This window comes from Dermacentor variabilis, chromosome 9, assembly GCF_050947875.1.
Source record: "Dermacentor variabilis isolate Ectoservices chromosome 9, ASM5094787v1, whole genome shotgun sequence".
Classification (NCBI taxonomy): domain Eukaryota; kingdom Metazoa; phylum Arthropoda; class Arachnida; order Ixodida; family Ixodidae; genus Dermacentor; species Dermacentor variabilis.
This window is the reverse complement of record NC_134576.1, coordinates 111,919,593-111,932,299: the sequence shown is the minus strand read 5'-3', so window position 1 is coordinate 111,932,299 and position 12,707 is coordinate 111,919,593. Positions and strand designations below refer to the sequence as shown.

Below are 12,707 nucleotides of genomic sequence, written 5' to 3'. Positions count from 1 at the left end.
TCCACTGGGAGTGCTTCTTAACGGCTGTAAGAGGAGTCGCTGAAATCCCTGAAGTCAGCTTAGCCTCCAAAGTTGGCGTCTTGCCTCTCGTCTACAGATCCGCACGATCAAACAAACGCTTAGTCCGTGAAACATTGCACTTCTGGGCAACACGGCATTATACTTTATGAAGAAGTTTCGAACTAAAGCAGTCAGTCTCGTTTCTTGCAAGCACGTCGAGAAAACTCTTTGCAGGTTACGTTAGGGGGAATATAATAACTCTAAGCACGGTAATTCCTGACATTCGCTTGTCAAGACGTTCTGTGTTCAAGATGTGTTCTGTGTTGTAACTGAAGGTCCCAATCAAGAGCTGCCATGTGTGTCACCGAGAGCATCCTGCCATACGAATAAATGTCCCGTCCTGCCGTGGGAACTTAGGCCATCATGTGCGCTCCTCAATGTGGCATGTACTGTATCTTATCGAAGCGTTAAAATCTGTAGTTCGATTGGAGCACGTCGGTCCATTTGGTTTCAAGGTGGCCTAACACTTGTGTAACCTCGTGACATGTCAAGGACGAGCTCATGACATACTGGTAGATCATTGCGAACCAGATTTAGGTGCAAATAAATCTGTTTAGCCTTTGTTCGATTTCTACGTAGATAGCAAGGGTCCTTTTTATGCGCTCCGCATGCGAAAGTGAACTCAGAGTTCACAAAAAAGGTAGAGGCTTTGAGCGGCCAACAGTGGCTGAACAACACTGGCCGACAACTGAATGTGTCCTTATCGGGACAACGGCTTCATAACGTTTAGCTCCATTCTTAGGTTTCTCTCTTTTGCTCTTTGTTGGCATTTTAAATGCGTGTCAGCCTAGCATATTGCGTGTCTGTTAGCGCTCACGTACGTGGGTGATGTTTTCTTTTGCATCAACTTGTAACCTAACCAACTCCCTCTGCTCTTGTACCGTGAACAGACACATGCCCAGAAGAAGTGCAGCAAACGGACAAAGGAACTTTCCATTGGCAACCCGTCCCGCATGGCTCCGTGGCCAAGATAGAGTGTCCGTACGGCGCGTACAACCCGGCCAGCGAGTACAAGTACGCGCGACGCAAGTGTCGCCTGCTGGCAGATGGGCAGACTAGCTGGATGAAGGTCACGGCACAGCACTGTCGATTCCAGGCAAGAATCCTCTTTCATTATTTCACCTCTGTTTTATCCCTCTGTGAATGTCGTTCATTGCCAATCCCACAGCTTCGGAAAGAATGACTCCGTGATTGTCCATTGCTCCCCACCTTACGCAGAGCTTCCAGGCTGCAGAAAACATCACCTCCGAGCTGGAGCTTCTGACACATGACCCGCGCAACATCAGGCCTGACCAGCTGCGCAACTTCGCTGACAAGATCGAGCCGATTGTTAAATACGCCATCAAGGACATCAAGGTAACCAGCCACAGAGTGTCGGAGACACTGATGTCGATTATCAAAAACTTGTGAATTCTCTAAACTTTGCTCGTGGCATTCTGTTGTGAATTTTCTTGCATTGGAAGTCAGGCATAGAAAGCGGTGACAAGGTAGGCGGCCAGTCTTCACACTGTCGAAAAACTGACCGCAAGAATAGACACAGACATAGGCAAAGCAACACAACGCAAGCGCTACTGTCAACTGCAGGTTTATTTCAGAACGATATGGGTTATACACTGATAAATTGCTCCGGCACTTACGCAAAGAAAAAGCATATAGCAAAAAATAAAGTAGGGAAGAAAGAAAGTGTCGCAGTTTCGCCCGGAAGGCGCACGAGCATCGGCTGCGATAGCAAATTAATAGACAGGCAGCTATACGAAGTAAGGATAGTAGTCTTATCAGCCGTACAAAAAGTTCTAAACAACCGCTTACTAACTCAATTGACAAACCTAATGTCATGTGCGCACAGGCAAACATGAACAAATATCACTCGATTACCGTGGACTCTCGCCGTCAAAGCGCTGGCGTAAGAAAAGCGGCAGGAGCAGTGAGCGAATTTCCCTTCGTGCTGCATCTCGCTTCAACGCGAACTAAGCGGCCAGAACACAGCCCACACGAAGCCATCAGCCTTCGATACGCCTAGACACTGTACCCACTGCAGATGGCTTTCAAGATAGGATCCGCGCGGCCGACGGTGACAACGACGGCGGAAATTCTCCTGGAGTGTCTATATAATTGAACAAAAAACAGCATGTTCGTCAAAACATAGTTAAATCACAAACGTACGCAAGGCATAAAACGTGTGGATGTCATCCCGCTCTAAAAAAAAGAAAGTGCTTCCTCGTGAAGTGCTAGAGTGGGCTTCGCAAGAGATATAGGCTACCCTTTCCATAGCCTCTCAAGAACAATTATTTTTCGCCGACAGACATCCACTCAAGCGGGAAAATTCACAAAGGGGCGTGTAGCGTTAACCCTTGATTTATTTCTCAGGCCTTGATTGCCCATATAAATGACCCTAACAAGTACCAAGGCGCTCCTGAAAAGTGCACAAAGTATTGTCGGTGTTTGGGAGGCGTGAGTCAGGCGCCTATACTCCTATCATAGTAGTTTCCTGCATCAGTGTGGAAGCTGCTTGAGTGCTTAGACAACAGCAAGGCTGAATGCCCCTCGAGACGTTTCAATCCGCGCCGTGTCGCCTGATCAGCGTTTTCTTGCCATACTGTCGATATATGTTCAACATATGATTAATAGACAATTGTTCCAGCTTTGTAACCATAAGGTACGTTTTATATAAATCCTACAGAAGCGCTTGGCTTCACTGGTACGCTTTTTCAGCAGTTCATTTCAGCCTCCTTGGAGAGTAGTAAGGACTTTTAAATGTTCATCCGCGCCGCGTCGTCTGTCTCCATCTCTATGGGCCATATACTCGCCACCGTCATCATCTACTGTACTAAAAGGAAATGGTCAATTAAGGATGCAGTGAACAATTAGGACATTATAGCATCCCCCCACCATCCCCTCATCGCCAGTGCAAATGCTCGGGTGCCCTCTGCTGTACAAGCAATCAAACCACATTCACGGCTTGGTGCCACCCCTGTAGACGTAGTAGCGTCGAAACAGACGTCAGATGCCAGTAGTAACGATAACACCTACCTAATGTTTTGCCCTCGGCGGGAGATGAGACTAATCGATGTCGAATTGTACCATTCATTTCTTTCTGTCTACGCGGAGAGCTAGTGGTAAGCGCGAAATCGGTTCGAAACGGGCGGTCCGAGATGCGTTGGCGCTGCCATTATGGCTACGTAATCACTGTTAGGGCGGCTTTTCTGGTTGCCCGCAGTAACCGCCCCAGTAATTCGTGGTATACGACGTGCGTGTACGTTAGTCTAACCTGTCACGTTTCGTTGTAATGCATCGTGCACCGAGCAAAAATCCGATGCCACCCCGAATCTCCGATGCCGCCACTAATCAGACTGTTACGCCCGCAACCATACTTCGCTGCGCAAGGATAATGTCTATGGATACACGGCGTAATTTCATAAATGCTGCAAGTTAGTTGGGAGATGGAGGTTCCTTTTTTTTCAGTTTTTTTTATGACTACAAGGCTGTCTTCTAAGCGGCGCACCCTTGGTCGTAGAGTTAGAACAAACTCTATGCGCTTATCTATGCGCTGCAGAGGCATTGCTCTCGCGCTGCAGGCTTGCATTATTGCATCGTGGACGCCGCATTTCCCGTCGAGAACAGAAGACGGTATTCATCTACAGGCGCAGCCCAATGCAAATAAAATACTACAATAAAAGACACGTTCTGCGAACCGATCACAGCATAAAACTTTAAATAAATAAATTCATCTCAAATAGCAAGCTAATGATTTCATGAATATTCAAAGGCCACCTTGAGTAACCTGGGTGGCTGTGAAATTTGCCTTGCGGGTATGGAGCCTTTACACGTCCGCGCAGTACCAGTGAAGAGACGGGGTGACGTCGTTCCACTTTGAGGACTCGGACGCTACTTTGCAAACGTGCCGTGTCACGTTTTTTTTTGTATGTTATCGCCATGGTGGAATTGTGCCGTGCTTGTGACTCAGTGTTCGTATCGTCTCTTGTCGAAACAAACCTTTTCTAAATGCACTCTGCGTAGCACGCGACAAAGAGGTGCCACAGAATTTCAACGAAGGTACGAATTCATTTACCGTGATTTTTATATGCATTCGCGTGGACATCGGGACCGCCGGCACGGAACAGCGGAACGAAAGGAAAGTAGATACGCAAGCGCTTGGAACGCCAACAAAGAAAGGGGCACTGCGAGCGTAGACACAGCCGACGCGGATCAAAGTGTAGTGTCTGTTCTTATCAGCTTAATATCTGATACGGGTTCCATTTGGACCCAAGAAGATATTAAGCTTATTTTCGCAAGTTGGCTGAGTGCTTCAGGCCTGCTTCACCTCTCCCGCGGGTCGGCCCGGTATTGCACTATCTCCGGTATCGGCCCACAGTTTTCGCACACGCAGAACATGAATGAACGGAACCCTAGCCGTAACCAGCTTCGCTGATAGAATATCGATGAACTCGCAGTTCGGTACTGGCTTCGTTCGCAATACTTATTGCGATTCCAAGTCTCTGGTGCCCACTGGTTCAGGTGCTTTTGAAAGGCTTTTACCGAAGGAACTTATGCAGTACCAGCCTTTTAGCTTTACCAAGATTGCATAAAAAGTAAACGTTACTCCTTTACAACCGGTTTAGTACAACTGAAATCACGTTGCCGTTTAAGAGGAAGCGTTAGCTCTGGAGCTCCTATTTAAAAAAAAATCTGACACAACTCATCTCTCAATGGCTGTCGATGGCAATGCAGATAGCAATCGTGCAATTAACCACAAACCATAATCCTGAAGTCCCGATTATTTAACACGCGTAGTGGTAATTCCGAGACTTTCGTTTGTTCGGCAATGTGATGCATACTCCGATATCGTCCCACTTTACTCTAGCACTTGCCTGCCAAGGTCGCCCACGAACGCGGACGCATGACGACGACTGTGTGACGCTGATGCACTGACGATGGAAGGAGTAAGAAGGAATGATGTCGATGGAACGACAATAGACTATTCAATTAAGACAATGGCACAACGACGACAGCGTGACGGTGACGACACGAGGACCAACACATGGCGATGGTGTGACGACAAGTGTACGACACCAACCGGATGAGGAAGCGAGAATGACGACGATCGCAAGGCCAAGGTGGCCTGACGACAGCGGTATGACAACATATGCATAATAGCGTCCTTGGGAAGACGACTCGATGACGACGATGGCATGACAACGATGGCAAAATTATGATTGAATGACGGCAGCATGATTACGATCCAATGACGCGCAAGGAATGACGTCGATGGATCGACCAAAGTGATGTGACGACGATGGCATGAAGGCAAAGTGATGATGATACTGATGTGACGATGCAATACTGAACGAAGATGTAGTAAACCCGACGGCATCTCGACCAAGCGCACACACCTAGCGGCCCATGCAAGTGGACAACATGGGTCACGGGGTTGGCGTAAGAGACTGGCTATCCAGCAAGCCAGACAGATAGACGGACGGACGGACGGACTTCCAGCGCCAGATTTATACCACGCAGAGTGCTTTGAGTGATACCGACCGCAGTATATACCTGGAGCGTAACGGGTGGGACGCTAGTCTGCTTATGATATACGTGGGCAAATGCTGAGGCGAGCATGCTGCGGAAGTCAGAGCGCTGCCCTGACTCTGCCGCAGAGCTGAGCCTAGCGCTGACAGTGCGCCCAAAACGAACTTATATAAGGCAGTTCCCACACTCGTTGGAAGTCCTATAGGTGTCTAGTTTTCCACGGTCTGAAATCTACCCGATACTTTGCGAACGCTATCCACTGCGAGCCTTCCTTATGGTCCACTAAATCCGAGCTTAGTACACGACAATCTTCGCTATGTCCGACACAAGTACCAATAGGTGTGAAACCCGCATTAGATGCGTGATAATGTAGGAGGCCACATGGTTTTACAGCCGCGTGTGTTCATCGCGAGTTTTCATGTCATGAATTCTCGGCCGGGAGTCTATCCTCTGCTACCCGTCGCCCCCATTGCGAGCAGCGATGTTTGCAGCAATGATCTGCGGTCATCTGGCAGCACCAGCGATAATTATAATCAGCTTGGAAGGTTGCCGCATGCCAGCTTGCAGTTCTGGTGAAACAGTTTAGTTGCACCATCTAGTTTTGATTACCTCTCATTCCTTAAAGTGCGACCAGAGCTCGGTAAACGACCGTTCCCTCTCTCATAGGTTTGTGGCCGTGAGTCGAGACTTCTTGTCCAGCATTTGAACGTTATAGTGAGCCAGCTACTGTGACCCAGAGAATTTTTGACGATAATTACTAGGATGAACTCTGGCGCTGTGATCGTTCAGTCACCATGGGAATGTTAGTTAGCGCACGTATTTGTCTGATGCTCGTGATTGTGGTTTCAGGGGTTCTTGTGGATTTGTGTATTAGGCATTGTCCGCCTGCATTGGCCTAAAGTTCAAAGGAATCTACACTATCTTTTTAAATGCGAAGGGCAATAGGACTCTGCGAGCAAGCTTAATCGTTGCTAATTGCAGTTTTTCCGCTTATACAGTTGTATGTGGCGTAATAATTTCATTAATGGGCTTCTATGCTCGAGGCCTTCACTTCGGATCTTGCCATCGGGCAACTTTAACAATGTATAGTTATTATTTTTAACGCTGTACGTTCTTGGAAAGGATTCGTTTCCAAAGTCGCGAAACCATTTAACATCAGAAGGCCGAAGTTTAGCCGAATCCATGTACTAATCAATTATAACCTCGCTGGCTGAATCGCCCAGCTTGCAGCTGCCATTGACAATAGCGCCACAGTTCTCTTTAGAAACTGCATGAAATTGCATGCCTTGGCGGGCTAGGGTAAGTAGAACATGCAATAGAAGGGAGTAATGCTTACTGCGTTGCTATGTTAGCATAAGTTGCTCGTACCTTTACTTACTAGGCGAATTATTGTTCAGACGTATTCTAGTACTTCATAAAGCAAACGAACTTTAGTTTCTTCGCAAACTTCGATCCTTGTTTATCTTTCCTTTCCAGATCGCGCAAGCCATGATTCACGTAATCAGCAACTTCCTCGCCCTGAATGACAGCGTCATTGAAGAAGGAGATGCCAGCGGTGTGGCTGTCGAAAAGTAAGTGACCATGTTGTATGCGCCGCGTGGGTTTCCCGGATGCGATTTCATGTCAGCGTTAAACCATACCATTAATTTATATGCGTTTTCCGAGTTTGTACATAAATAAGTTTGTACGACGTCCCCTCTTACAGGAACCTTAAAAGGTAACTTCAGGTTAAGCTTGATGGGTGATTGATTGATTTATTCGTCGAACGCGACATCCCAAACCCACACTGGTGCAAGTCGTGATTTTTTTTTTTTGCGCTTTGGGATGTATCACAACATTGGCTCTACTAAAGTCGCCGCAAGGGAGGGTTGCGAATACATTTTTATCACCTGTGGTTTCTTGACGAACACATACACGTAAGTACATCAATCTTTCTTTTCTTTTCCTCCCATTTGGCCTACATCAAAATTCAGGCGCCACGGCTGGCCGTCAAACTCAGGACCTCGGCCTCAGCAGTAGAATTCGATAGCTAATGAAACTCGGGGGGGGGGGGGGGGTAAGCTGGATCAGGAGATTATACTTGTGCTCTACCAAAATGTCGCCCTCGTCGTGAACGAGCTCCTCGCAAGGCAGAGAGGGCACAAAAACCAAAGATGGGCTTCAAGTTTCTGCGATAACCTTGTGCGATGTCGAGGGACTTTGACAGCGTCTACGTGGGACTAGGTAACAGCTATTGATAAGCAAGGATTACAATGCATTAGCAAGTGACCAATGACTAATCCTATGGCGCGTATTCAGAACTTCTTGTGAACTAAAACGGCTCGAAGGCGCGAAAATACTTGGAAATCCGTTACGTCATGATCGAGTATGGGTGCTGCTAGTCGGCGCTTATCTTAAGATGACTAACTTCGTTAGGTTAAGTAAGGCCAGGTAAGGTTATTTTAGGTTATAGGTTGCGTTATTTCTCCGCTAATAGCGATCATTTCTTCTATTTTTTTACACATCAATGCACCATTATTCTATAAAAATTATTTCGCAGAGCTAAACCAACCTGGTCTTGTTCTAAGCCTCTGCTTAAGGGGAATTCTGAACTTCGTCCCTATCTTCATCCCTCTATCCCGCTTTCCTCTTTCTGTTCCCCCTTTTCCTTCCCCTAGTGTAAGGTAGCAAACCGGATGCACGTCTGGTTGAAGTCCCTGTCTTTCCTCTCTTTGCTATCTCTCTCTCTCTCTCTTCGTCACTTGCTGCGGCACATGTCGAACAGGCGCAATGTCGCTTCGAACGCTTCGGCAGCTTTGACCGAGGGAGTCCCAGCAAGCGGTGGTGCTGTAGGTAACGACCTAATGGGTCACGTGCAGGCTGGTTTCCGTGGTGGAGCGGTTCACCTCGGAAGTGGTGCTGGGACCCGGGGCGCTCATCATCGAGAACGAGAACCTGGTCGTGAAGGCTGTCGCCTGGTCGCCCAAGCTGCTCTCTCAGGGCCAAGATTTCCTCAGCTTCTCGCTGCGCTCCAACGGAGATCACTACCTGCACGAGGAATTCGCCGGCGACGCAGACGATCAGGATGGCGGAAACGTAAGTGCGAGCAGAAGTGTGCCATTCCCGGGGTTTTGGGTGCCACGCGGAGTAGTGTATGTTCTTATTTAGAAACTGCAGAACTTACCGTAGCCTGTAGCTTAATTTCGCATATAGCCTTATGGCCGTTACCGTCGCCGACGCCACTTCCTCCGAACTGTGCATTCACACTCGACGGCAGGAAGTATCGGCAATGTTAACGATAAAACGGTAATGCTATGCTAAAATACGTAAAAGCTTGCAGAAAAAAAAAGAAAAGCTAGCAAGCCCTAGGCAAACTATAATGTACTATAGCATTGTTGGATATGATGCAATGAACATAACACTTTGACACCGCCCACAGGAATGTCTTGATTTCGTTGAATGAGTCACATTTAAAAGTAGCAATGCGCTATACTTCCTGTCTTCTCGTAGCTCTTCTTTCTTGCCTTTCACAAGGTTATTCCCTTTTAGCTAGCCGTTACAAATGTCGATGAAACGAATGACTGGGAGACGGTTCAGAAGTGGTCGTGTAAAATGAATGTTGCACTTCTGATTTAACTTCGAAGTCTTCATGAAACTTTCATTTGTGAAACTTTAGTTAGGCCTTGCAATAAAGCGCGGCAGCCGAAGGATTTTACAGCCTGTATTAATTTCAGCCTAATGGTAACGGTGCGCTCTTCGTTTTCTGGCTGCGGCGCAGAACATCGTGATCACCATCCCGTTCGAGGCGCTGTCTATGGCCATCAACAGCTCTCTCCTGGCCGCTGGCGAGGCCTATCGACCCATCCATGAAGTGGAGAAGGGACCGCGCATCGCGTTCATCTCGTACCGAAACGACAAGTTCTTCCGGCCAGCTCGGTATAGCCCTGCGTCCCTGGTCAGCACAGGTGAATGGGTTGGGATACATCTGCTTTTCCCTACGAGTCACTTTTGTCTAGATTGTGATGAGTACGGTCTATGAATGCGTAATGTGCAGCAATGTCATGTTGATGAGCACCGTCATCTTTGCAGAACCTTCGCATGCGTCGTGGTCTGCCCCGCCATTCAGGCTTTCATGATAGGCCGGAATAACGTTCAACTTTGTCACTGCTGTCTTGCATGTTCAGGTCACACGTGCCGCATTATGACGCACACACACAAATGCACACGGACACACGCGCACTTTAGTTTAAGAGGATTTTCTGCAAATATTTTCTTTAACCGTTGAGCCAAATAAACATATGGAATAACATATGTTTCATCAAACTGAGGGCCTAAACCCTAGATTCCGAGGACTTAAGCTGCACATTCTTTTGTTCAAGCCGTTTTGGTTGGGAGCGTTTGTGAGAAATTGCAAAATTCTCTTCAACTGGCACACCAAACTTCAAACTTGTAACTGTGCACTAAAAACATCACAATACGTCGCTCATGAGCCAGAAGGCGGGCAAACGCAATATTTGGAGTGATTGATTAATTGATGTAGTGATGGAGCTCGGGCTTTGTGGCTAACGCGAGACTACTACAATTACTTGAAGGAGACCCCTGACCCCTGCCAACAGTGCTGAGCTTGCCTTCACAGCGTCATCCTTTTCTCGCGTTCGCAGGGCAAGTCGTGCTGTCAGCCAAGATTGGTAACGGCAAGATTGAAAATCTCACCGATCCCTTGATCTATTCGTACCCGACTTACAATGCCGAAAGATACGTCTGTGCATTCTGGGATGACCGCCGTGAGTATCGAGTTACATTTTGTCGTGCTTACTAAGTGCATCAAGCAATATGCCATCTGATTTTCATTTCTCAATCCTATAAAAAAACACTACATAGCGTGTGGCAAATAGCACAGCATGACTACCTGAAGTATAGGAAAACTGGAGAAGCCACACGCATTAGTTCCATGAGAAAGTCGTGGAACAGGTCTAATTAATTAGCCGCTTACTCTTCATGACACGTCCTATTGTAACGACTGCGGTATCTAGCCAAATTTTTCATTTAGAAATCCTGAAAATGTGCATTTATTTCAGGTAAAGAGTGGTCTACCACCGGCGTAACAACAAATCGGTCTGGAAACGTGACTGTTTGCACATCAACCCACATGACTGCGTTTTCTCTCCTTCTGGTATGTCATTGTTGACACCTACGTTCTTTGGGCCTTGATGGGCGTTCGAGTCATTTCCGAACTACGAATATCTTCGCGAGAACGCAGTTGTGTTGCGAACATGTATGATGCACTAGGGTGATTATTATAATAGAAAAATTTTCTGCATAAGGGATTTGTTCCTTTATTTTGAGCAATTCTTCCTAGAAATCTCTAAGTAAGACATATAGAAGAACATAAAAATCAGATAAACTATTTCCTGTGCCAATGTTTCGACGAGAAGACATCAAAACTTGTCTAAGATCCGTGCGTGCTTTTCCCCTTGCGTTTCCATATTTCCTGCACAATTGACCCTCTGTTGCCCAAATGCAACTGCGTCTAAATTTTGTTAGACGGTACCTTAATCCATCGGAAGGTTGGGCAGGGATACTCGAATTACTGGATACTCGAATCGCCAAGAACGTTGGAATTCAAGTGGGGTTATCGTTAGGTCGGATTCGATTAATGTTTTATTTATTGCAGAATTGAGCGCATTACTTACGTGCTGTATAATGTAGGTGACTATTAGATGCAAAAGACAATCATCCTCTGCCTGAAAAAGGAAACGTTTTTTCAGTCTTAAACATCTAAGCTTCTAAGTTAAGAATAACTGGCGCTTCATTAAAAGTTTACTACCCCAGGAGCAATTAACTCCATGTAGGCTACGCGATGGATAGTTTCTATTCCTGAACTGGGATGAAGTGTGGAACTGTGCCCTTAAGACAAGTGGTTGTTTAGAGCACCCTGCTTAAACTGATGGTTTGCCTATTAAAAAAAAAGTAATATTCTGAGTCGGAAAAGTTTCAAGGAAGTTTTAGCTCCACGCCAACTGCAGTTGCCCTGTACAAATACGTGTAAAACGCAGAAATGCACACGTATGAGAACCGGCTGACTGATCTGAATGAAAATTGTTGCATTTGAGAGAGATTTAATTTTAGCCGCTCTTGGAGGCAGTATTTCGACTTCGGCCTTCAATGATATAGGGAAGTTGCTGAAATTCAGTAATTAATAAAAAAACTTTAGGTTTATAATTCCGCAACTCCACACCATAAACAGATATTTCAGTTTTGTAAATTGAATCTACTAGGGCATCTCGAGACGACAAATTTGATCTAAAAGTTTTTACGTTGTGTGATAATGTTTATAACGTTTACGCGGGTTTTGAAAACGTCACTCACCAATTAGAGGTGCATTCCATTGCAGTGCATAACCCCTGAATTTTGGCTAGTTGGGTTGTATCATTAGATTCAGTTTACAAAACTGTGACATTTCTTTTTCAAATCGTTTTTATTGCGGAGTTATGGATTTGTAAACTTGATATGAGAGGCATTTTCGAAAATTTTAATAAAGGTGCGTCGTCGACTAAGAACACACCACTTTATATTACTTCAGTTACACTTCGTCTTTGAAGTGCAGTAAACACCGTAAGAACTGGCACAGTGGTTGCCGATAATAACAATTCTTTCGTTGCCATATATTTAAGCAGGAGTTACGGACCTAAATCTTTCTCCTGATGTGAGTTGGCGAAATTGCGGCAGTGGCTTATAACAAGAAAGAGCTAAATCAAACCACAACTGATCTCCCTTGTAATTATTAGCCACGCATAACAGTTCAGTTAGGTTTCTCAATTAGTATGTCGCTGAATAGAGATTTAGAGTCCCACGGTAATGAATTAAAACATTGTATGGGTATAAGATGTTCGCTGCGTTGGCCTATTTGAGAGGGCCTCTGCATGTTAGGTCGTAACTATTCCTTGCTTTCTTTTCTTTTTTTCTAGGATCCTCTACCAGGAACCTCATTGGCACCCCACCACTACCGGATTCTGTCTCTCATATCCTACGTTGGATGTATCATGTCGATCGTCGGCCTGTTTTTCACTATTCTAACCTACTCCATTTTCCGGTGAGCCTGCTACGCTGATCCCCTGCAAAAAATATTTCTTCGTTTGTGCTCG

At 46.1% G+C, this 12,707-nt stretch overlaps 1 protein-coding gene and 1 non-coding gene across 2 annotated transcripts in view; both read left to right on the top strand.

Moving 5' to 3' along the window:
• LOC142558496 (uncharacterized) overlaps positions 1-12,707 on the top strand; it is a 264,295-nt gene that overhangs the window by 239,878 nt on the left and 11,710 nt on the right. Inside the window, exons 8-15 of the mRNA XM_075670624.1 lie at positions 951-1,156; positions 1,279-1,416; positions 7,060-7,154; positions 8,442-8,658; positions 9,341-9,527; positions 10,224-10,346; positions 10,641-10,735; positions 12,531-12,655. Of these exons, the coding sequence (XP_075526739.1) occupies positions 951-1,156; positions 1,279-1,416; positions 7,060-7,154; positions 8,442-8,658; positions 9,341-9,527; positions 10,224-10,346; positions 10,641-10,735; positions 12,531-12,655 (1,186 nt within the window). The remainder of the gene's footprint in view (positions 1-950; positions 1,157-1,278; positions 1,417-7,059; positions 7,155-8,441; positions 8,659-9,340; positions 9,528-10,223; positions 10,347-10,640; positions 10,736-12,530; positions 12,656-12,707) is intronic.
• Positions 4,253-4,435, top strand: LOC142558674 (U2 spliceosomal RNA). The gene has a single exon (XR_012823085.1). It is a non-coding gene; the product is annotated as a U2 spliceosomal RNA (small nuclear RNA).